Raw genomic sequence first — 26,028 nt, 5'->3', positions numbered from 1 at the left:
TTTATCCTGTTGCTTAACTCACTACTGTGAGACTGATTTTGGCTCTTGCTTCCATCTTTGACTGGCCGTTGTGGCAAATGGATGTTCACAATGCGTTCTTGCAAGGAGATTTGGTTGAAGAACTCTATATGCAGTTGTCTGAAGGCTTTTCCAGCCAGGGGGAGCATATGGTTTGTCGGCTGTCTGAAGCACTTATATCAGCAAGATTTCAACAAAGTAAATATGATTACTCGATGTTTACAAGGCGAGTAGCAAACAAGTTGGTCATTATGCTTGTGTATGTAGATGATTTGCTGATTACTGACAGTGATATTGATATGATAGAAGAGCTCAAGTGTACACTGAATTCTAAGTTCAAAATGAAAGACTTGGGTGAATTAAGATACTTTCTTGGGCTTGAAGTGTTGAGATCAGAAAAGGGAATTATCTTAAATCAGCGAAAATATGCTTTAGAATTAATAAAAGATATTGGGGCAGAGGGGAGCAAGGCCTGCTTTAACACCTTTGGAGAAGAATAATAATTTCTTTGCTGCTTCGGACACTAAGTGCTTGAAGCAAAATGAAGAAGGTATAATAGATAGGACACAGTTTCAAAGACTCATAGGCAGGCTTATATACATAACTCACACCAGGCCTGACATAGCTTATTCAGTACAACACCTAAGCCAGTTTATGCATCAGCCTAGAAAGGTGCATATGGAAGCAGCCTTGAGAGTTGTACGATATATTAAGAAGAGTCCAAGGCAGGGAATTTTGCTAGATTCTTCAAGTACATGTGGCTTAATCGCCTTCTGTGACTCTGATTGGGCAACTTGCCCAATATCAAGGAAATCTGTAACAAGATATTGTATAAAACTTGACAATTCTTTGATCTCATGGAAGTCGAAAAAATAGAACACAATGGCTCATTTTTCAGCAGAAGTTGAGTATAGAAGTATGGCTATGACTACAGTAGAATTAATTTGTCTAAGTGGATTGCTGAATGAACTAGGAGTGAAACAGGATCAACCTGCTAAGTTGTTATGTGACAGTAAAGCAGTATTACAGATTGCTTTTAATCCTGTATTTCATGAAAGAACGAAGCACATTGAAATTGATTGCCATTTTGTTAGAGACAAGATTCAAGAAGAATTTATCACAGCTGAACACATATCTTCAAAGGAGCAACCTGCAGATGTCTTGACTAAGGCACTTGGCACTCACCAGCACGAGTATTTGACAGCCAAGTTGGGGGTTTCAAATGTTTTTCACCTACCAACTTGAGGGGGTGTTGAGATAACAAATGTTAGTTAGTTTGTTAGGAGTTAGTTGATAGGATGTTAGAAGTAGTTACAAGCATTTAGATTTTAATTCTTGTATAATGGTTTGAACATTGTATTATAAATTAAAGGTTAGTAGGATAATAAAATTTATGAGGCATTATTCTTTTAATAGTAACATCGGAGTGGTTGTTTATGTGGTTTGATCGGTGGGGTTTTGTCTCTTGGTGGATATGTTGAAAATAAAACTATTCTTTTTTGGTTGAAGATGAAGAAGTCACGTGATTTTTTTTCTTTTCATTGTCACGAAATAATTGAGGGATTAAAATTAAACGAATCTATAAAATAGAGTACTTAAGTTACTTTTTTATGAGACCATATGTCTAATTTACCCTATATAGAGATACTGCCTTCTTTTTGGTGTCTTTGGTTGTACACAATATCTGCCTCTGTTTTTCGTTTTCTGAGGGGAAAACAGATCGTCAGAAGGAATTGTTTTCCTGCGCATTTTAATTGAAGTTCTCCTACCGATGCCTCCAAAATCCGATAGCACCGAAGGTACCGCAGTCTCTCTCTTCTTAATATCCAGAGGTGAAATCTCGATGATAATTGTCTTGATTGATTGAAGCTCGGTTCTTATTTTTTTCCTCTTTCAAAATTTAATTTCCAGCAATCGTCCTCAACTACGTGAACGAGGTAAACGTTTTTTCTCCTTTTTCGGATTTCTGTTAAAATCTTACGTTTAGATTTTAATTTCTTGTTCTGGTTTCAGATAGGTTCAATTATTTTATTAGTTGTCTGGGTAATTTATATCTTAGATTAAATCTAAGATTTCTGGAAGAAAAAAAAAAGATCGTATTCAAGTTATTCTCTTCATTATTTCACGCTACTTCACTTAAAATTATTTTCCTCCATTTTGCGTTATTTTATTGTCAACCAAATGGAGAGTAATTATGACTTTTGATATGTAGATCCTCGAGCAGTTAAGAAATGAAGTTTCATCTTAAGCATGTGGCTACCTAACTCCACTCTCAAGTAATTGTGAATTACAAAAACAAATAACAATAATAATTTGGATGATGGCGAGACTATTCATTTTGATAAAATCTTATCTCAGCTTTTGCCGTACATTTCTATTTTTAAACCGACATTAAAAAAACAGAATTAAGATAAAGAAGAATTCACTGATAGTTCATTTCTACAAGTATTTGTGATTACTTGTTGAAAACAGTTTCTAACCTGACGTTTCTTTTTATGAACCAGCAAAATCGGCCTCTAAATTCTCAAAATGTTGCGGATTCTTTACAAAAGTATAACCTCAAAAAGGCTTCCATTCAAAAAGCATTGGATACTCTTGCCGATAGCGGAAAAATTTCATTCAAGGAGTATGGTAAGCAGAAGATATACCTTGCTCGTCAAGACCAGTTCGATATCCCCAACAATGAAGAGCTAGCTTATATGAAGGAAGAAAATGCCAAACTGAAGGAACACCTTGATCAACAAAAGAAAGAAATCACTGAGGTTGAGGGAGGTAATAAAATGATAATCCTCAAACATCATATTAGTGTTCTGCAGAAGGGGTAGCTTATACTTTTTTAACATGTCAGCCCATATCTTAAGATTCTAACCTTTCGGTTTAACCTTTTTATTTTATTTAAAGTGAATGTTGTCATATTGTGTCATGCAAACATGGATATATACTGTTGTTGCAGAAATTAAAAGCTTGCGGTCAAATCTAACTCTGGGACAGATTCATGACAAGGAAGCTAAACTGAGGAAAGAGGTACGTGTTATGGTTATTTTGCCAATATGAAAGCTTTTCATTTATCTTTGTCAAAACTGGTTGCAGAAGTGAGGAAATTTTTTGACATTATTTGTTATGCATCAGGTTAAGGAGATGGAGGACAAATTAGTTAAATTGCGTGGAGGAGTAACCCTGGTTATGCCAGAGGAAAAAAAGGCAGTTGAAGCCATGTATTCTGATAAAATAAGCCAGTGGAGAAAGCGGAAAAGGATGTTCAAGGATCTATGGGATGCTATCACGGAGAACTCACCTAAGGATCTGAAGGAATTCAAGGTGCCAACACAGCAAGAAGCCACATGTTGCACCATAAAAGTTACCTGACAGAGACTAATGTTTGTTTGCAGGAGGAACTGGGGATTGAATATGATGAAGATGTTGGTGTGAATTTACAATCATTCTCTGAGCTCCTTCATCATGGGAAGAAGCGGACCAGAGGTCAGTAACTTAGTCCGAAGCCTTACATACTTGGTCATCAAGTCAGACATAGATGTTGGTATTTCTCTAGAGATAAATCTGACTCAGATATCTGTAGTTTCTTCATCTTAGTTAGATCTAAACTGTTACTTCTGGATCCTTCAGAGTGGGTTACTCTTTAAAATGCACGTTACATACCAATGTTATTGTCAGTTCATTTATGCAATGCTAGGTTTTATATATAATTATAACCTTTGAATATTAATATCACAAGCCAAAGCATAATTCTATGAGAAACAAATTAATCATAAGCCAGACATTGATTGTAAATATAAAGGGATGGCTTAACACCAATCCATTATCTTTTCTGATGATGATCCATATTTAGGTTGTATTTAGTTTCTTCACTGAAAGTTTCATAAATCATTCCAAAATCATCATACGTCGAGATTACATCTTATGAAAGGCATTCCCCTCCCCCAAATTGTAAATGTACCAAAAAGAAAAAGACCAAAAACCATATTATACACTCAGTCAATACTCTCACCAAACTTACAAACATTTAATTTACTCGTGCTCCTCAATATCCTGTCGCTTGGTACAATTCCTCAAAGAAAAAGGCCACTTATTTTTAGTAAAGTGCACCTTTAATTCATTAACTTTTAGCCATATGTTCAGTGGGTTTTCAAATCGAGTCTCCAACTTCAAACCAACATGAAAGCTTGAATGGGAAGGCTACACATTTGTCAATGTGTTTTTCTGAGTGCTCATCTTCCTCATCTGTATCTAAGACCTTCCCTCTGTATTCAGATCAAAACTTGAACCATCATATTTATCATCGTCACTCTCATAAATAACCACATCTTTTTCCCATAGCTGGATTGGGTCCACTTCGTCGAAGGACATTGTCCCAAGGTCTATGATTCCCTTTGCTGAACCTTCACTCGAAGAAGGATTAGAAAACTCGATTTCCAACTACTCTGCTTGACTACCATGATTTTCCTTATCCTTGAAATTTGTTTCACGTTTTTCAGACACTGTTTTTTGTCGAGTATTGAGACTGTTCTGATAATCAGGATCATAGGAATCAGACCGAAAGAGTTCCACTGCTGCTCTTGCCGCTGCTGCTGCATAGGCAGCTGACTCAAAGGCTACTTGAGCTGCATCAGCTACATCCCTGTACTTTTTCCTTCTTTTTGTTGAATCAGACAACTCATCATCATCTCCTGCATTGTCACTTGCCTCAACTAAGGTCTATAGCTTGGGTTGGCTTTGCTTCTTGCTTACATCCAAATTTTCCTGTATTTGTAACAAAACTAACATGCCATGAGTTATTTCTATAGTTTAGCCAGTTGATCCTTATAGTAATTTACATACGTCACTGGAATGGAATGCCATTTTCAGCAGCAATCTGCTTGAGCACATTCTTTCGGCTCCGCAAGTTTGGTTGTTTCGTTGACAGCTGTTGTATAATCTGTGGGAGGCAAAGATTAACTTATAGCATACTGCAGTAATCGATTAAACACAGTTCACATTTCGCAAGAAATGCTAGGATCTGTATTCTGTGTGAAATCATTCATAATGCAAATCAGTGTTTGATCTGCTTAGCCGGGTTGTTCTAGCGCTCAGTGTCATCAACACTGTCTTGCCACTGAATCATATAATATCAATACTAAAACTTCAACAACAACAACAAAAACCTTCTCGGTAGATTTCCTTCACAAAGCTACCACTAGTAGTAAGCATAATGCAATCTCAAGAACGCTCTTCACATATCTGATGTTATATGCTACTTTTAATAGTAAAGGAATTACACTCCAACTTCAAAAACCAACAGTAAGGTTCTCGTATTAGTTTTTGGAATTGGCCCCATTCGGTAAGGACCTACACTCCCACTTCAAATCAAGACTTACCTTATTGTTCACTCCACAGTTGTTGTGCAGCTCAATGGAAGAAGCAGCAAATTCTTTTCCGTAGCAAGACATAAAAACAGCACGAATCTCTCGAAGCTTGGGAAAATCCCCACACCTTGAAGATGCAAAGAGCAAGCCAGATATTGCCACCTTGAGTTCATCAGGGCATACTCTGCAACAAAACAGATGTGAGGATTATGAAGAAACTTGAAAACCCGATAGGAAAAAGGAAATGATAAAGAAACTAACCTCTCTTGCTCAATGAGATGGACTCTTTCATTAACGAGATTACAATACCCTTCCAGTATCACAAAGACGTCCAACATATTTTGCTCCTTGATCACCTGCTCAACCTGTCCATAAAAACCCAGGTTAATTCCAAACAGAAAAACAAAGAAAAATATATATATTGGCACAAACGATGAAAGGAATCTTACTCTAAGAAGAGCCCGGTCATGATGGCCAAGTTGAAGGAGATGCATGACATCTGAACGAGCTTGGTTGCAGCGAACCTGACGCTGGTTCTTGAAAGCAGCAAGACGAGAAATTGCAAGACTGAATAGTGATTTAAACTTGGAGGGCTTGAAGGCACGTCCAAGAAAGGCATCAAGCTTCTTTCCCATAAGCTTGACCAATTACAAACCTGTGTGTTCGTAGCACAAGAGTAGGTTTTTAACAGGTAAGAGAACAAACAAACAAACAAACAAGGCAAGACAGAGGCTTATGTTGTGCTTTTACCTGCCAACGAGATGGAGATAGAGACAGGCAACGTAATCTATATGGAGCTGTGCCTGTTTACGTGTTTCATAGGATTTCTTAAAGAGCCAAGTCTGTCATTTTTCAAACAAGGCTACCTATAATGCGTAAATGAGAAGACCGAAATTCAAACAAGGAAAATTAAAACGCGGTTGGGCTGTCAGTTTCGATTAAGTGACCGCTTGCAATTGGCCCCAGCCCAATTCGTTGTACCAGAAGCATTTCAGGCACGTTAACAACAATTGGCATTAACTCAAGACAAAAATAGTTTAGTTCAATTTTTTTCGAAAAAAGTGCGAAAGAAAATATTTTTTTTAAAAAAATTTAAATTTAAAATTTAGTATTATTTAATATATATTTTTGAAAGATAAATTATCATTTTAATCATATTGTTATAAATTAAAAAATAAATTCAAATTATATATTTTTGAAAATATATATTTTCAAGGTTTAAGGTTCATGATTTAGGGTCTAAGGTTTAGGATTCAAGGTTCAAAGTTTAAATCGATGAGGAAATTAAGAGCTTGAGAATTTTTAAAGTCTTGTTTATCGTTGTTTATTTAAAAGTGTTTTGGGTTACATATATATTTTTAGAATGCTAAATAGAACTTTTGAAGAAAAATGTGTTCGAAAAATATTTTAAACCTATACGTAAATTTTAAAATTTGACAGTGTGTTTAGTTATCAATTTATAGATTTACAATCTTTTGGAGTTTAATTATAATTTTGAGGATTCGTACTTAACTCGATTAAGTATGTATTTAATTGTTAAGATCCTGTCTTTGTACAGAAAAATTCATGATATTCCATTTGTTAAATATGAGAAGGCACTTGACCCGAAAATATCCGAGTTATGAGTAAATACCTGAAGAATAATTTATCGGAGGGTGCTCTTTTATCAGAATTGTTCGAAGGGACTGAAATAAATGATAAATTGGAATTAAATAATAAGACCGGATGAAAGGAAAAGATTGAAATACCGTAGATCTATAAACTTGTGAAAACGAACACACATTCAAAAGATGCATAATTTATCTTGAGTCATTTCCATTATAGGGGTATTCTGGTCATTTTACAGATCTACGGTATTTCAGTCTTTTTCGATATCTTGAATACGATCTTTTTTTTTCTTCCAGAAATCTAAGATTTAATCTAATATATAAATTACCCAGACAACTAATAAAATAATTAAACCTATCTGAAACCAAAACAAGAAATTAAAATCTAAACGTAAGATTTTAACAGAAATTCGAAAAATGATATCCTTTATATCATAAGACGGGTTGAAAATGGGGGATCTCTGGGCGTACGTTAGCAGGTCTAATGGCCTCTCAGATTTTCCTCTTCTCTTCTAATTCTTGCTTCGTTCTTGATTTATGGTGGTTTCTTGGTCTGTTTTTTCTAGTTTATTGTATGGAATCGGGTTCTATTAATATAGATTGGAAGGATTTGTTTGGGGGCTCGAAGAATCAGTCGCTCGATTTCTTTCCCCCTGGGCTACGGGATGGTGTGGTCACTGTTAATCCCCCGCCTAAGGTGATCGATGAAGGAATTGCAGACTGGAACCATGCTCTGGTGGGGCAATTTATTGGTTCGTCCCCGAGCTTTGGATCTATGTAACGTATTATCGAAGTAATTTGGGGGAAACCGTCGCAAGTTAATGTTAGTCTCGCAGGCCCTAATCTCTACGTGTTTTCATTCTTGGATGTTGGTTTGAGGGAGTGGGTTCTGGAAAATGGACCTTGGCATATACATAATAAACCATTAATTTTAAGGGATTGGACTCCTGGTATACAGAAGCTTTGCTTCGATCTTTCTTTCCTCCCGATTTGGGTGCAACTATATAATGTTCCATTAGAGCTTTACTCTCATAAGGGGCTTAGCTACATTGCCAGTGCTCTAGGCAAACCCTTATTCATGGATTTTATAACAACTTCAAGACAGAGGCTCGAATTCGCTAAGATTTGTGTTGAGATTGAAGCTGGAGCTGTTATTCCTGAGTTTATTCAAGTTTTCTTAAAGAATGGGTCTTGTGTGAATGTTAGAGTTCTTGTGCCTTGGCTTCCTAGATGTTGTGCTATATGTAAAACTTTTGGATATCTTGCTAACTCTTGTATTGAGGCTAGGCAGCCTCCTCAGAAACCTAGAGAGTTACAAGTTTAGAGGAGAAAAGATAGTAGTATTGTTGATTCTGCCAATAATATTGTGTTGGTTGTAATTTTTGCTGATGATTCGGGGACTTTTGAGGTTGTTAATACATCTAAGATGTCTAGCTCAGATTTTCCTATTGGTAGTGCTAATAATTCTAAGGAATTAGGGATTAATACAGAGCTACAGGTTAGCAAAGCTATGGAAACTACAGTACTGTCATTGCAGGAGGTTCACGAGCCTAATTTGGAGGTTATTAGGGAGAATGACAGTGTAGGTGCTAGTGCTTTATCTTCCTCTGAGACTCTGAAGATGACTGACTCTGGTGTGCATGGGATGACTCAGGGTGATAAGGGTAAGGGTGCTAATCAACACCTGCTGGAAGCTGTCCATTCAGGGGAGTTCCATTCTGTTCAGGACTCTCTTAAGAAAAAGGTAAAGGGTAGGAAAAAGGAAATTTTTGGCTCATCAAGTAAAATAGAGGCTGTGGTTGATGCTTATAGGAAAGCTCGCGCTGCCTCTATGGGTGTGGTCGTTCTTCTCAATGAAATAAAAGCTAAGAAGAAGGATCAGCTTGAGAAGGCTAAGAGTTTAGTGGTTAATTTGGGCATTGGCAACTGTGCCCAGCAGATCCCAACTTAATGATTGTTAGTTTTTGGAATGTAAGAGGGATCAACAACCCTCTTAAACAGTTGAAGGTGTTAAGAAGGTTAGAATCTTATAGTGTTAATGTTTTCTCTTTGATAGAATCGCATATTAGGAGTATTAACTCTGCTAGTTTCACTGCTACTCTGTCTAGTGATTGGAATTTTGTGGAGAAATACAACTATGTTTTGGGTGGCAGATTGTGGATCTTTTGGAGGAAGCATTTGTTATTCTCTACTCTGAGATGTTGTGACCAAGCTATTTCCATTATTGGGATTGTTGATGGCCATACCACATCTATTATTGCTGTTTATGGTAGCAACTATGGTGTTTCAAGAAGAGCCCTCTGGGATCATTTACATATTGTTGGTAATGTTATTGGTTCTTCTTCTTGGCTGGTTGGGGGAGATTTCAACATTATTTCCAAATATGATGATAGCTCTGATTTTGAAGTCACGGGTGTCCATTGCACTCCTGATATGAAGGAGTTCCAGGATTGTTTAGAGGGATTTGACCTTATAGACCATCCTTTTCTTGGGCCTCTATTCACTTGGTCAAACAAACAAGAGAATGCCTTCTTAGCTCGTAAATTGGATAGGATTTTGGTTAATGATCAATGACTTCTGGATTTTCCAGAATCTTTTGTGGAATTCAAGGCGCAGGGGGTTTCTGATCATTGCCTTGGAATTCTGTGGACCCACAAGGGAACCTTAGCTAAGATACCACGTCCTTTCAAGTTTTTTAATTGCTGGACTGGGCATGATCAATTTTAAATATGGTCAGGGCTTCTTTGCAGAATCATTGTAATAGATATGCCATGAGTTGTTTATTCAACAAGATGAGAAGACTTAAGCCTCTTCTCAAGGAGTTCAATCTGGAGTATTTCTCTGATATTTCTGGTAGGGTCAGAACCAAGAGGGTTGAACTGGAGTGTATGCAAATTCATAATCTGATCTATATGAATTAGAGAAGTTTTGAGGAAGAAAGAAGAATTCATGTTGATTTAGTTGACTTGGAGATTGCTGGATCTGAATTTTTCAGACAGAAAGCCAAAGTACATTGGCTGAAGGAATGTGATTTGAACACTAAGTTCTTTTACCAAAGGGTCTAATCCAACAAGAAAAAGAATACGATCAGAATTATTAAAGATGAGGCTGGGCAGAGCTATGACTCCTTTGAAGGAATGGCCGCTGAATTAGTGGATTATTTCACTAATCTCATAGGCACTCTTGATCTATTAGTTAAAGGTTGTTCTGTTGATAAATTGAAAAATCTACTGAACTATTCTCTCCCTGTGGATGCTGCTACTTGTCTTATTAAGGAGGTGAGTGAAGATGAGATCAAAGAGGCCCTGTTTAGGGAGGAGAAAGACAAAAGCCCAGACCCTGATAGGTTCACCTCTGGATTCTTCCAAGCTGCCTGGGATATTGTAAGCAATGATTTCATTGTTGTTGTTAGGTATTTCTTCCAAACATCTTGTTTGCTGCCTGCTTTTAATGCTACTGTCTTAGTTCTGGTTCCCAAATCCTTAAATGCATGTTTGGCTAAGGAATTTAGACCTATTTCTTGTTGTTCAGTGGTCTACAAAACTATCACTAGAATACTTGTTAATAGGCTCACTCCTTATTTCCCTGGCATGATTTCTCATAACCAATCTGCCTTTGTCAAAGAAATGAATATTGTTGATAATACCCTTTTAGCTCAAGAGGCAGTGAAAGGATACTCTAGGAAGAGCCTTTCTCCTAGATGTGCAATCAAGATTGACTTGCAGAAGGCTTTTGACTCTGTTAATTGGTCTTTCTTGCTTTATGTTCTTGAGGCCATGGGGCTACCCTATGTGTTCTGTAATTGGATCAAAGTTTGTATTACTACCCCTATGTTCTCAGTTTGTTTGAATGGTAGTTTGGTGGGGATTTTTTTAAGGGGGCAAGGGTATTAGACAAGGGGACCCTTTATCCCCTTATCTCTTTATCATTGTAATGAACGTTCTTTTCTCTCTTTTGAATGTTGCTGCCAAAAAACGAATCTTTAGATTTCATCCAAAATGTAAGAGACTCTCACTTACCCACCTTTGCTTTACGGATGACTTGCTAGTGTTATGTCATGGCTCTCTTGAATCTATTTTGGGTGTTTTGAGCATTTTGGAGAAATTTTATGATTTATTTGGTCTTAAGTTGAATGCAATGAAGACTGAGCTTTATGCTTGTGGCTTGAATGATAACGCTCTTAATCAGATTCACTCAGTTATTGGATTTAGGGTGGCACATCTTCCAGTTAGATATCTTGGGGTTCCCTTGGTCACTCGTAAGCTTACTAGCAAGGACTGTGTTGCTCTTTTGGAGAGAATAAAAGGGAAGCTTAGTTAATGGTCCTCTAAGAGGCTTAGTTTTGGTGGAAGATTGCAACTCGTTAAGTATGTCCTCTTTAGTATCTTTAACTATTGGAGCAGGAAGCTCGCTCTCCATAAGGGGATCATTAAGGACATAGAGAGAATCTGCATGCGGTTTTTCTGGAAAGGCTGTGACTCCCCTGCTAGAGGAGCGCGTGTGGGGTGGAGTTGGATTTGTTCACTGAAATTAGAGGGGGGTTTGGGACTTAGGAACCTTACCCTTTGGAATAAAACCTGCTGCTTTCTGCTTATTAAGAATATTCTGGCTAACAATGCCTCTCTTTGGATTGCATGGTTGGGCGAGTATTGTTTTAAAAATATGAATTTCTGGGATGTTGACTGTAAAAGCCACTTCAGTTGGATTGTGAAGAAGCTACTGGGGCTAAGAGAAGAGGCAAGGAGGATGTTTTCTCCTGGTACTCCCTGGTGCCACATTACAGGCAGTTGGATTTGGGATAACATCAGAGTTTACAGGGAGAAGGTTAATTGGCATAGAATAGTTTGGTTCTCTGGTCATATCCCCAAGTTCTCCCTTATCTCGTGGATGATACTTCTCAACAGGCTACCTACTAAGGTTAGGTTGGCCAGATTTGGTTTGATTGTGGATATTGATTGTGTTTTGTGTGGATCAGATTTAGAATCCCATGACCACCTCTTCATAGGTTGTTTCTTCGCTAAAGAAGTCTGGAGGACTATCTTAGCTTCATGTGGGGTTCATCATGATGTGCACAGCTAGGATGACTGCCTTAGTTGGTTGGTTGTTAACCTAAAAGGTAAATTCCTCCAAGTGCAAATTCTCAAGCTGGCCTGAACTTGTTTCTTATACTACATTTGGGAGGAGCGTAACCATAGGTGTTTTAGAGGACATGCTCGTTCAGTCGACATAGTTGTATATATGATTAAAGAGGCTGTAAAAATGAAGTTGTATAGGAATTGTATACATAGGATTGATGAGGCCAATAGGTTTTTGTTTACTAATTGGGGTCTGATCTAGTTTGTTGATTGTTCTTTGTAGCAGCTATGCTGCTTTTCTTTTGGATGAATATAAATTACTTATCCAAAAAAGAAATCCGAAAAAGGAGAAAAAAACGTTTACCTAGTTCACGTAGTTGAGAACGATTGCTGGAAATTAAATTTTAAAAGAGGAAAAAAAATAAGAAGCGAGCTTCAATCAATCAAGACAATTATCGAGATTTCACCTCTGGATATTAAGAAGAGAGAGACCGTGGTACCTTCGATGCTATCGGATTTTGGATGCATCGGTAGGAGAACTTCAATTAAAATGCACAGGAAAAAATTCCTTCTGATGATCGATTTTCCCCTCAAAAAACGAAAAACAGAGGCAGATATTGTGTACAACCAAAGACACCAAAAATAAGGCAGTATCTCTATAAAGGGTAAATTATACATATGGTCTCATAAAAAAATAACTTAAGTCCTCTATTTTATGGATTCGTTTGATTTTAATCCCTCAATTATTTCGTGACAATGAAAAGAAAAAAAATCATGTGCCTTCTTCATCTTCAACCAAAAAAGAATAGTTTTATTTTCAACATATCCACCCAGAGACAAAACCCCACCGATCAAACCACAGAAACAACCACTCCGATGTTACTATTAAAAGAATAATGCCTCATAAATTATATTATCCTACTAACCTTTAATTTATAATACAATGTTCAAGCAATTATACAAGAATTAAAATCTAACTGCTTCTAACTACTTCTAACATCCTATCAACTAACTCCTAACAAACTAACTAACATTTGTTATCTCAACACCCCCTCAAGTTGGTGGGTGAAAAACATTTGAAACCCCCAACTTGGCTATCAAATACTCATACTGTTGAGTGCCAAGTGCGTTAGTCAAGACATCTGCAGGTTGCTCCTTTAAAGATATGTGTTCAGCTGTGATAAATTCTTCTTGAATCTTGTCTCTAACAAAATGTCAATCAATTTCAATGTGCTTCGTTCTTTCATGAAATATAGGATTAAAAGCAATATATAATATTGCTTTACTGTCACATAACAACTTAGCAGGTTGATCCTGTTTCACTCCTAGTTCATTCAGCAATCCACTTAGCCAAATTAATTCTGTTGTAGTCATAGCCATACTTCTATACTCAACTTCTGCTGAAAAATGAGCCACTGTGTTCTATTTTTTCGACTTCCATGAGATCAAAGAATTGTCAAGTTTTATACAATATCTTGTTACATATTTCCTTGATATTAGGCAAGTTGCCCAATCAGAGTCACAGAAGGCGATTAAGCCATATGTACTTGAAGAATCTAGCAAAATTCCATGCCTTGGACTCTTCTTAATATATCGTACAACTCTCAAGGCTGCTTCCATATTCACGTTTCCAGGCTGATGCATAAACTGGCTTAGGTGTTGTACTGAATAGGCTATGTCAGACCTGGTGTGAGTTAAGTATATAAGCCTACCTATGAGTCTTTGAAACTGTATATTGTCTACCATACCTTCTTCATTTTTCTTTAAGCACTTAGTGTCCGAAGCAGCAAAGAAATTATTATTCTTCTCCAAAGGTGTTAAAGAATGCCTTGATCCCCCTGCCCCAATATCTTTTATTAATTCTAAAGCATATTTATGCTGATTTAAGATCATTCCCTTTTCTGATCTCAACACTTCAAGCCCAAGAAAGTATCTTAATTCACCCAAGTCTTTCATTTTGAACTTAGAATTCAGTGTACACTTGAGCTATTCTATCATATCAATATCACTGTCAGTAATCAACAAATCATCTACATACACAAGCACAATGACAACTTGTTTGCTACCAGCCTTGTAAACATCGAGTAATCATGTTTACTTTGTTAGAATCGAAATATCCAAAAATATGGTTTGAACCCAGGACTAGAATTTATTATGGAAAATCATGTTTGCTTGAACAATTATGAGAGGGAATGCATTACATAGATGGGGCTAAAAGCCAAAATGTAATAGATAGTTGTTACATAACTTTGAAATTTGCTTTCTAAAAGGCACGGGTGACTGCAGCATGTATAGCATCAGCAAGATGGGGGACGATACTGGAGTTAAGACCTGCCATACTAATCCTCATGCAAATCAAGAAAAAAAAATTCATACGATTTGAACCATTATTTAGCGTGTTGTAGATCGAAAGGTCTTCGGAGACAATAATAGAGTTATATGGTTCATAGAATATACAAACTTCCCCCTATTTCTATCGGTACGGGTCAGTGCAGCAGAAGTGGAGTGTAGTGTGAATTCGACGAAGAGAATAACTAGAATGCATACTTGAACTCATTTTTGGGAGGCATGACAATAGCTCAGATTTTCAGAATTGCAAAACCATGTAATATTTGAACAATTTCATCTCAGCGGTAAAGAAGCTCTCTTCATATTGAATGAAAAGCTTTAATGTTATTCAACATTCATCATATGATCGTATCACAACTTGTTCAAAAGCTATGGGAGGAGAAACCTTAAGGAATGATTTTCTAGCCTAGAAATAAAGTTCAAAGAAAGAGGAAATAGATTTGTTTACCCATCAGATCTTATGTAAGTTTGGTATTCTTTGGTCATGAAAACAACTTGATCACTGTTCAATCCAGTGAAAGTAAACATTCTTATCTGTTTGATAATGTGACTCCAGTCACCTGGGGTACCTACAAGAAAGGAGATTGAAACATGTTTAGTTGTTGATTTTATGGAATACAACAAAGGTTCATACATACCAAGCTTAGTTCAACCCTACCATAAACATAAAAAAGGCACATATATAAACCATTGAAAGAATGGCTTAAGCAAAACCTTTAGCTAGTAAGATTCATTATTAATCAAATTAAAAAGTTAGGTCATTAAGCATAAATATAAATCTTAATGGATATAGACACAAACGTATAAATCAAATTTTGTCAATAACCTTTAAAGTTAAAGTGAAAGAGAAAGCAAAGCAGGATGAACAATAAATAAAGACCTTATGAGCAAGCACTTAACTATACATGTATCAAATAGAAGGAAAACATGCACATGCTATTAAAACATAACTCAAAAGAACTCTACAAACATTCAGTTTGAGAGAAAGGTCTCAATCATCCGTGGTTGTGTTAAAGGAGTTACTCACTGTAGTAATTAAGACTAGATGCTGCATATTCTTACTTCTAGCATCATATTCAAGATGTTGGTTCAGTTAACCGGATAAAAAATATATTGGATATATCAAGATATAGAAAAATAAACATGAAAGGTAGGGGACAATTGTCAATTAAAATAATCATAATCAATTAGGCATTCTATCTATTCGTTAGAGGATTTCAACAAGCACTCAATGATGAATGAACCTAAAAGCAACTAACACATTATACCATTTGTCTGGAAACACATACAGTCAGCTGATAACTCCGTAAAAAGCCACATTTTGGGACCTTTTAACTTAAGTTATTGAATGTCTAAAGGCTCATTTAGGACTATGTAGATGCCTTTAGAAGCATTTAGTTGCATGTGGTGGAATTCGGTTTTCCGCGACATTTTTATTTGTCTTCAGTGCTGCCTTATGGGAAAGGTGTTTGTTAAATGATGTGCATGAATTGAGAGAAGGTATAAGAGAAAAAGAAATGCCGTGACATAAGGAGATTGTTGAGCTAAATAAAAATACCAAGTTCGACTGGCATTTTGAAAACGCACAAGGTGAACGAACATATTTTCCAGCTAGCTGTCCCCGACTCTCCGTGTCCTCTACCCAAGAAATCCACATCGAGGATCCGCCTGAAGGAGTCAACGCTGCAACAGCCGACCCTGCTGACCGCGCCGCCTGCTCTGCAGATCCTGTCTGTCCTTGGGCTGCTGCAGTAGGATCTTGTCTGGTACTTAGCCAGCCAGAGCTTAAAATGTTAGAGAGAGAATGTCTCATCTTTTTCCGTCAATCCTACTTGCCATGGCATTTCTCCGTGACAAGCCTGCGGGATTGGCGTTCTAGGCATCCGAGAGGAGCTAGTTCGCTGGGGGCAGTTTGTGGTGGCCGAGGGAAGCTCCGACAGTGCACGTCAAAGGCTTTTTCTCCCCTTAGTTCTTTGCTTTCATATTTTGTTATTTGGGTTGTAAGGAACGGATAATCTTGCTTTGTGCTTGCTTATTTCGAACCCCACCATGAACTAATCCTATTTGGTGGGAGTTCATTTTGGATGTTTAAGTTTTATTTTAATGAATGATTAATTTTTCTATGCTATAATTTGTTTTGTTTATGGAGTTTAAGGCCTTAAGGTTGTAGGAGCTACGAGAGTAGCCATTCCTTAGGAGATTCTTAGGGTTCGAGAGAATACCTAAGTAACATATCCTTAGTGTTCGAGAGACTCTAGGGAGGAACTACATAAACAATGGGTTCTAGGTAGTAACTAGGCCTAATCCACCTTAGAGATAAGGCTAGGATTTCATTCGACTAAAAGGAGTTGTGCATGAACTATAGGTTAGATGTTAATGCTGCCGCAAAAAGGTATTGCTGAGACATATCCTGTTATCTGGTCCAATAGGATCACTGCAGGGTTTACGCCAATCGGTTTTACCAGGGCATCTTTAATCTGTCGAGTCCCTTACTAGAGATAGCATAGGGCACCTTAGTAGACTCTATTGGGCAGACTAGGTATAGAAGAAAGACCATTCAGAGAAGTAGACTTAAATTTTCCTTAGTGACTCCTATCACTCACTTCTATAGTTGTTTGTTGTGTGAGAAAGCCAAAGTCCTATTAATCAAATCATATATTTACATTTTATTTTGCCTTGACATTTTTATTTGTTTGCATTAAACACAATCTATTTTGCCACGACATATCCATTTGCTACCACATTACCATCGTTCCACTTCCACATCAGTCATTCCATTTTACCCCTGCATTATCATTTGTATATACCATTACTAACTTTACTTAGGTGACAAAGTAAAGTGCCTTGACAAACTTATTAAATTTCCTCCAATCCCTGTGGAGGTGATACTCACTTATCACTGTATTACTTGTTCGATTGTGTATACTTGCACATATATCCGCACTCATTTATAGTACTCATACCGAGCGGACAAGTTTTTGGCTCCGTTGCAGGGGAATTGGCAACTAGAAGTTAATTAGTTTTGTCATAGCATTTTTATTTTACTTGTTCAATATTTTTTGTATAGTTTTACTTGTTATTTTCCTTGTCTTTTTCAGGCTTTTATTTTACATACTCAACGTGCTCAAGCAAAGATGTACCAAATTGGAAATTAAAGAATGGGTAAAGTGGAAGATCAGAATACCAAGGCAATTCCAAATGCTGGGAATGCAGCTAGGCCTCGTACTATTCGAGATCATTTAAACCCTATCATGGACGACCTAAATCCTGAAATTGTGGCACCCATGATTCAGGCAGCCCACTTTGAGCTCAAACCGATTATGTTTGACATGTTGGACTTTATTGGACAGTTTGGTGATGCTCATCATGAGGTTGCAAGGCAGCATGTTTGGAGGTTTTTGAATACTTTCGATAACAAGGTGTGCATGAAGATGCACTAAAATTGAAGTTATTTCCATATTCTTTTAAAGATCACGCCAGGGCATGGCTCAATGGATTACCTTCCGGCTTGATAAGGTCTTGGGCTGACTTGTGCAAAATTTTTTTGCTACGGCATAATCAACCTGATATGAACAACCACCTTAGAAATGCCATAGCATCTTTTCACCAAGGTAATGAAGAGTCTATGTATGAGTGTTGGGATCGATACAAAAGTTTGCTTCGCAAGTGCCCCAATCATGGATTCCACGACTGGACTCAAGTTGTGATATTCTATAATGGAGTTAATACGCCACGAGGATGATGCTAGATGCCTCGGTAAATGGGACGTTACTTGAAAAATCACCAGTAGAGGCATTTGACATTCTGGATAAGATTTCCACTAATGATTATCAGTTTCCATCCATAAAGCTTGGAGTTGGGCGAAAATATCATGGAGCTTTTGAGCTAGATTCTAAAGATTTGGTGTCTGCCCAACTTGCTGCTATCACCAACATGCTGAAGAATTTGCAAAGGCCAAGTGAGGTGAGAGAAGTGAAGGCAACCCATTCAGTTTGTTTATTATGCCACGACAATCACAATGAGAGTGAGTGCCCGATCAATCAAGAATCCATCAACTATGTGGGTAACTATAATCGAGTTAACAACAACCCCTATTCTAACACATATAATCCTGGATGACGTCAACATCCAAACTTTTCTTGGGGAAATCAAGGAACCAGCAACTCTAGTCAGCCCACTAGGTAGCATAACTTCACTGACTCCCAGGGTTTTCAAACGAATATGTCATGGCATAATTCTAACGATGGAGTACTATCTTCATCTGACACAAGATCTTTGGAGGCCACGATGCAAGATTTTATTGCAACAACGAAGACCATGCTGCATGACCATGCGACCTCTATAAAAAGCCAAGAAGCTTTGCTTCAAAGTCACAGCTTTTCTTTGAGGGCCTTGGAGGGTCAGGTTGGCCAAATTGCCACAGCATTACATTTTTTCCCATATGGCAGTCTACCTAGTGGTACTGAAGTCACTAAGGCTCAATACAGGGAGTATTGTGGTACATTCACCTTAAGGAGTGGCATGAAAATATACAAAGATGTTAAGTTCTGGGGAGAGACACTCGAAGAGCCTGGTCATGAGATTATGCACGAAGATCCGAAGGTACAAGAAGATTTACATTTGTTGGAAAACAATGATGAGGGTTCAAAGAGTGCATCCAATGAAGATAAGAAAAATTTTACCACGACAAAAGAAAAGCCCCCATCAGTAGGAGTTGATGACCAAAGGAAAACTGCATAATTTTGCCATAACAAATTTTATGCAGTGATAATCACTTCAATCTTGATAAAGAAGACGAAGAGGAGCTCGAGGATATTCCAAAAGAGATGAGTAAGTCTAGCTCACCCATAGCTAGATCGGGTATGAAATTTGAACCTTTGAATCCTATTGAATTTACTCATCCTAAACCCCAAGTAGCTGCTCATTTTTCTAGGCTAGATATTGTGAAAGAGCTAAGAAATGAAATGGAGATTAAGGAAAAATTCCCTAATGAGAAATTATTATTTGCCGCGGTAATTTTGTGGTATGCTGACATTGTCAATTTTCTCGTTAGTGTTGTTTTGCTTCTTTACTTGAACAGCCTAGGAAAGAACAATGTCATACACGATGGTGGCTACTGTCATAGGGATGACCTCAACCTCTCCAACGAATTTGCTGCCCAAATGATTTCAAGTTGTCGCAACAAAAAGGAGCAAAAAGAGATCTCATTCCACTACTATTCAGCTTCAGGAAAAGAGCACTTTGAAGAAGAGATGACTACTGCAAAGGTCCTACAAATCAGATGTGAAAGACACGAAATGCCAGGGTAAACTATTTTGAAGGTAGAACTATTATATGTGTGGGGCATTTTGGTCTACATTGGTGCTCCGGTCGAGCGCGACAAATCTGCACTTCTCTTGCACGATGTCAAAACTGGCTAAGCATATTGAGGATGCTGTTACATTTGGGATTTACTCTTATACATAAATAAATGTTTATTTCGTTAATGTTTTTATTCAGCTTCCTTTTAATTGATTATTTTGTTTTTCTTTGCAAGGTTAGGGTCCACAAAACCTTCAACCATACCGGCATCTGACTCTGAACACTCCAGCCCCGCTAAACTGAGAAAGCATACTCGTCGCGCGACCGCTGCACACCACCTGCATGAAGTCAAGGTACCTTGCATTACATTACATTTCATAGCATGTAGTTTTATTTTCCTTAGTTTTAGTAAGCATTGGGGACAATGCTTCTCTTAAGTTTGGGGAAAGTAGGGTTCTCGCATCATTGCATGATAGTACTAGTTAAATAAATATGTCATGACATTAGTAAGTGCTTGAATAGTTTTCTGGAATTAATTAAGGATGCCCGATGATGATGAATTATTGATGGCTAGGATAGAATATACATTACTGGTTGAGGATGATAGAACAACCTCTAGGACTTGGTTCTTTGAAATCCTTGAATACACGATTGTATGTTTTCCATGCTTGAGAAACTTAGAAATTTTTTATAAGAGAATTCTAAATGTCGTGGCATAAAACTTTGAATGATGAAAATCCCACACACAAAAAAAGTTGTGAATAAATGCTTCGGCATATCTGTAGAGGGACACTCCGCTATGCCATGGCATTTCCTGGAACCTGTATATAAATGAATAGCAACTATGGCATATGAGTGAATGAAAATGTCACTGGATGACTCTACCTGACTAGCTCGGGGGTGGAAGGTATGCTCCATTTCACCTAGAGTGTGGGATGATAGAGTGGTGTGCTGACTCCCCTCATAGCAGAACGAATAAAAGAAAAGAAAGGCAAGGTAGGAGCTGATTTTTAAAAATGTCATGAAAAATTAAGAAAGCTTGCGTAGAAAATTTTTAAGTTTGTTAAACATGGACTGGATACAAAAATGCACACACCCACACAAAGAATCTTGTTCTATGGGGCAGTACTTGAACTCTTAAACCTAGTCTAGCATGTTGAAGCCATATGTGCTGAGGGCTGAAATTTTATTCCATGAAACTATTTATCTTCTGAATTTGTCATGGTATTTTTGTTTTGCTTATTACTGTCCATTGCTTGAGGACAAGCAATAACTTAAGTTTGGGGGTGTGATAACTTCATAAAAAGTCATATTTTGGGACCTTTTAACTTAAGTTATTGAATGTAAAAAGGCTCATTTAGGACCATGTAGATGTATTTAGAAGCATTTAGTTGCATGTGGTGGAATTCGGTTTGCCGCGACATAAGGAGATTGCTGAGCTAAATAAAAATGCCAAGTTCAACTGGCATTTCGAAAGCGCACAAGGTGAAAGAAGATATTTTCCAGCCAGCTGTCCCCGACTCTCCGTGTCCTCTACCCAAGAAATCCATATCGAGGATCCTCCTGGAGGATTCAGCGCTGCAATAGCCGACCCTGCTGACCGCGCCACCTACTCTGCAGATCCTATCTATCCTTGGGCTGCTGCAGCATGATCCTGTCTGGTACTCAGCCAGCTACACAAGTTGGACCACTGCCCGATCCTCACGTGAATCAAGCATAGTATGGGGTATCCTAGGAATTTTAACACCAAGTCCTAGGGTTTTTCTCCCCTTATAAATAGAGGATGAAGCCACAATGAAGAAGACTTTGGTTCCACCTAGATTTGAGCTTAAAAAGTTAGATAGAGAAGGTCTCATATTTCTCCGTAAATCCTACTTGCTGTGGTATTTCTCCGTGACAAGCCTGCGGGAGTGGCGTTCTAGGCATCCGAGAGGAGCTAGTTTACTGGGGGCAGTTTATGGTGGCCGAGGGAAGCTCCGGCAGTGTACGTCAAAGGTTTTTTCTCATTCCCTTAGTTCTTTGTTTTCATATTTTGTTATTTGGGTTGTAAGGAACGAATAATCTTGCTTTGTGCTTGCTTATTTCGAACCCCACCATGAACTAATCCTATTTGGTGGGAGTTCATTTTGGATGTTTAAGTTTTATTTCAATGACTAATTGATTTTTCTATGCTATAATCTGTTTTGTTTATGGAGTTTAATGCCTTAAGGTTGTAGGAGCTACGAGAGTAGCCATTCCTTAGGAGATTCTTAGGGTTTGAGAGAATACCTAAGTAACATATCCTTAGAGTTCGAGAGAAACTAGGGAGGAACTACATAAACAAGGGGTTATAGGTAATAACTAGGCCTAATCCACCTTAGAGATAAGGCTAGGATTTCATTCGGCTAAAAGAAATTGTGCATGAACTATAGGTTAGATGTTAATGCTGCCGCAAAAAGGTATTACCGAGACATCCTGTTATCTGGACCAATAGGATCACTGCAAGGGTTTACGCCAATCGGTTTTCCCAGGGCATCTTTAATCTTTCGAGTCCCTTACTAGAGATAGCATAGGGCACCTTAGTAGACTCTGTCGGGCAGACTAGGTATAGAAGAAAGACCATTCGGAGAAGTAGACTTAGATTTTCCTTAGTGACTCCTATCACTCATTTCCATAGTTGCTTGTCGTGTGAGAAAGCCAAAGTCCTATTAATCAAATCATATATTTACATTTTATTTTGCCTTGACATTTTTATTTGTTTTCATTAAACACAATCTATTTTGCCACGACATATCCATTTGCTACCACATTACCATCGTTCCACTTCTACATCAGTCATTCCATTTTGCCCCTGCATTATCATTTGTATATACCATTACTAACTTTACTTAGGTGACAAAGTAAAGTGCCTTGACAAACTTATTTAATTTTCTCAAATCCCTGTGGAGACGATACTCACTTATCACTGTATTACTTGTTCGATTGTGTATACTTGCACATATATCCGCACTCATTTATAGTACTCATACTGAGCGGACATCAGTATTTCCAATCTTTCAATAACGACAACAAAGGATTAACCATATTCATATTGAAAACACCAGAATATTAGTAACCCCTCCTCTCCGACTATACTATGGGTATAATAAACTGATTATAGCTTCAGCTCGTTGCAGGAAAACACAAGAAAGCAAGGAAAAAACACCAAAATACTGAATTACCTCTCTAACTCTTATCTTTTTCCATTTTTCCATTTTAAATTCCCCTGCCTGGAGAACTAACGCCTCTCGATTGTTTTCATTCCGGTATGATTTGTATCTCTGCCAATCCTCATAACCATCTTTAATTGCTGCATCGAAACTACCCGAATTCTAAGCAGCCATGTAACATCAACAATCAGCTTTAATAAGGTTTTCTTATGCATTTGAACAACGGAATATCCTAACGATGACAAACTCCAAAATTCTATTTCAGATTGCAAGACCATAACAATAACCAAAATAAAGATATAGAAATGTTGATTTTCACAAATAACAAAGAATGGTTAGTAAATTACTAACTACAATACTTTTTTATCACTTTAAAAATTCTTCCAGATCAACTATTTATTATCCTAGATAATTTGTATCTCTTCTCTTTGCAGAAAACAGCCTATCAACCCAACCACATAATTACAAACATGCTTTCAACATCGCACTCACAAAATATTATGTATACATAGTATATTTTGAGTGAAGCAAAATGTTACAGAACATAAGTAAATGATGTCAACCTTTTTTAGAAAGTCCACATCATTGGTCCTAGCCTTTCATATACCGCTCTTGGGGTAGTTATGGTTTTGGTATGATGTTAACCTATGCTATCTCAATATCCACAATTCCTTAAATAGGAAAAGATAGTTATCCAACTATGCATTTTGATCAAAAAAATCACCACAGATATTCAAAGTAAATCACCCCATTAAATATTGCCAAGAAATGCTTGAAATGTTCACTCAAGCAACTTTAAGTCTAGCTAATTGAGGAAAGAAGAAAATAAATAAATAAATAAATGACTTATATAGCCTATTACCATCTCCAGTTCAAAGTTTGCATATTACAGTAATTGCGATTGGTGAAGTCCTCCAGTAAAGTGCACCAACCAAAGTAATTGTTGCAGCATAATGGAGTGGTCCTTTAAGAAGTTCCCTTATGTAAATGCGTGAGTTAGCGATAATTTAAAGAAGTCATAAGAAAGACAACAAACAAGAAACGATCAATAAAGAGGTAAAAGATAACACACTATTTTCCCTCTTTAATGATCTGTTATCTCAAAAGACCATGGCTCATTTGAAGCCTAGATAATATACAACTCTATTTGGTTGATGAAACATCAGGAAATTGTCAACTTCACACACACAAAAAAGTTCAATGGATTTAGTTTGCCAAAATGATGTCCGATGAAGCAAATACCAACAAGAAAGCTACTCTCAAGAAATATCGCTGATACTTGTAACATATAAATAAATAAACTATGATTTCATCTCCATACTCATCTTAATTAGTGTAAAAAGGTGTTGATTATTATACGCACAAGTAACACTTTACATCATTGGAATGTTCTAATCTTCATGCTTTTTGTTAAATTTGGAGTTGAATTTTTAGAATCAATAACGAATCAATAGAACATAATATCTAAATGTTAAGAAGCAAATTGTTTTTTTTCTTTTTAGTTTTAGAACAGAATTGATATAATATGTAAATGTTTATGGTTAGATTTGTTATCATACTAATCAAAATGATGTAAAATTTCCCAAAATAATTAAATTTGTGATTAACTATCTTTAATTACACAATATTGAAATTGTCCAGAACTAAATTAATCTCTTTTGTAGAGGGGCTGATTTGTCCAATTTGGAAATTGAGAGGACATGAGATGTGTTCTAACCAAAAGTAAAACCAGACAAAGCCGGTGAGTGTAGGAAAACAAAACTAGATGTGACAAAATGGAATCCTGGCATAGTTTATTTCAACAATAACAAATGTTTATCTATTTTGGAAGTTCAAGAATTTCATGGACAATGCAAATACAGAAGCAAACATCAAAATAAACCCTATCAGCACCAGAGAAAGAAGCCATAACCAGTCATGTATGAACCCAAAGTAGTCTTCCATAAACTAGCCACTGTTTCTCCTGTCTCTAACTTGCTCTGCAAGTCTCCATACTGTGAAGTCGACATTCCCCACAAGCTCCATGACACCGGACATAACCAAGCGTACCATCTCCACCATTTAATAATCCTTTACAATTTGTAATACGAACGAGTCATATATATATGAACCCAACAAAAATCTTTAATGGAAAGAGATGGAATTCGAGTTTACCGGTCGGGGAATTATAAAGCCCGAGAAGAGATTCCATGTTGTATAAAACACAGCGGAAAGTACCACGGTAGCTACTTGATTAGGACTCACAGCTACGACCATGATTCCATAGTATATGAAGAGGAAAACCATGATGAACATGAAGAATGCGTTTACGAAGAACTTGCAAGCTGTCCATTGGAAACCCATCATTGCATACACTACAACCCCATATATAACAACCTGAGCTAGTATAAGGGATTTTGATCGTAACCTGAAAATGGGAAATTTGTGACTTGGTGAGAATGTCAGGAGGCAAAGCAAGTGGTTTTGATTATGTTAAAGAATTAACCACCTGAGCAAAGGCATACGATAATGCAGAGTACATTCCGGCTGCCCTTTCTCTGTAAACAACTGTTCTTTCGGCTATTATAACTGGTCTCATAGAAGCTGTAGTCTGTGAACCCATGAAAGTTATTGCAGTGTATGTAACCCCCATGACCGATGCGGGTAATCCGATCCGATCTGGAGTGTCACATTAGGGCCACCGGAGCGACCCACTGTAAAAATAGCGGAAAAATTAAAACTTTTATTAAAACATGTAACTTATAAAATCATTTATCAGTATGCAGAAATAAAACACATTTTCAAACTCATATATAAAACAAAATACCATTACATGCCCCCTAATCGTATGTATCGTACTCTACAAACAGCACAGGAAGAACTCCCTTACTGATGACGATAGATGCACTGGTTTAATCCTTTTAACCTGCAATGGTGAGTAATAGAGTGAGCTTCGGAAAGCGCAGTAATACAGAACTACCAAATGATGCTGAAGAACATGCATATACAAGTAAACATATTTTCCTTATTGGTTCAAATATTTACAGATCTTTATGTTGAGCTGAGGTCCATTGATATCGTATGTAGTAACAAATAGTATTCATTTCAGATGGAAATATTTCAGATGTCTAGGTTCAGGAGATCAGAACAA

At 37.2% G+C, this 26,028-nt stretch overlaps 2 protein-coding genes across 2 annotated transcripts; one reads left to right on the top strand and one right to left on the bottom strand.

The window, feature by feature from the left end:
• Positions 1 to 1,670: 1,670 nt before the first annotated feature.
• LOC120174628 (homologous-pairing protein 2 homolog) lies at positions 1,671 to 3,742 on the top strand. The gene is made up of 6 exons (XM_039181426.1): positions 1,671 to 1,817; positions 1,930 to 1,955; positions 2,523 to 2,790; positions 2,972 to 3,042; positions 3,148 to 3,336; positions 3,408 to 3,742. Exons 1-6 carry the CDS (start codon positions 1,790 to 1,792, stop codon positions 3,504 to 3,506), a joined length of 681 nt encoding a protein of 226 aa, XP_039037357.1. The 5' UTR covers positions 1,671 to 1,789; the 3' UTR covers positions 3,507 to 3,742.
• A 139-nt stretch (positions 3,743 to 3,881) lies between these two features.
• On the bottom strand, positions 3,882 to 6,069 carry LOC120174541. Its single transcript, XM_039181356.1, has 6 exons — positions 5,828 to 6,069; positions 5,640 to 5,743; positions 5,391 to 5,562; positions 4,860 to 4,951; positions 4,799 to 4,814; positions 3,882 to 4,731 (listed from the first exon to the last, which is right to left on the bottom strand). The coding sequence occupies exons 1-6, from the start codon at positions 6,011 to 6,013 to the stop codon at positions 4,453 to 4,455; spliced, it is 849 nt and encodes a 282-aa protein (XP_039037287.1). The 5' UTR covers positions 6,014 to 6,069; the 3' UTR covers positions 3,882 to 4,452.
• Positions 6,070 to 26,028: the final 19,959 nt, after the last annotated feature.

This window comes from Hibiscus syriacus, unplaced genomic scaffold (genome assembly GCF_006381635.1).
Source record: "Hibiscus syriacus cultivar Baekdansim isolate YM2019G1 unplaced genomic scaffold, ASM638163v2 tig00003103_pilon, whole genome shotgun sequence".
Classification (NCBI taxonomy): Eukaryota; Viridiplantae; Streptophyta; class Magnoliopsida; order Malvales; family Malvaceae; genus Hibiscus; species Hibiscus syriacus.
Note: the sequence above shows the minus strand (reverse complement) of the source record. Positions and strands in the feature narration are given on the sequence as shown.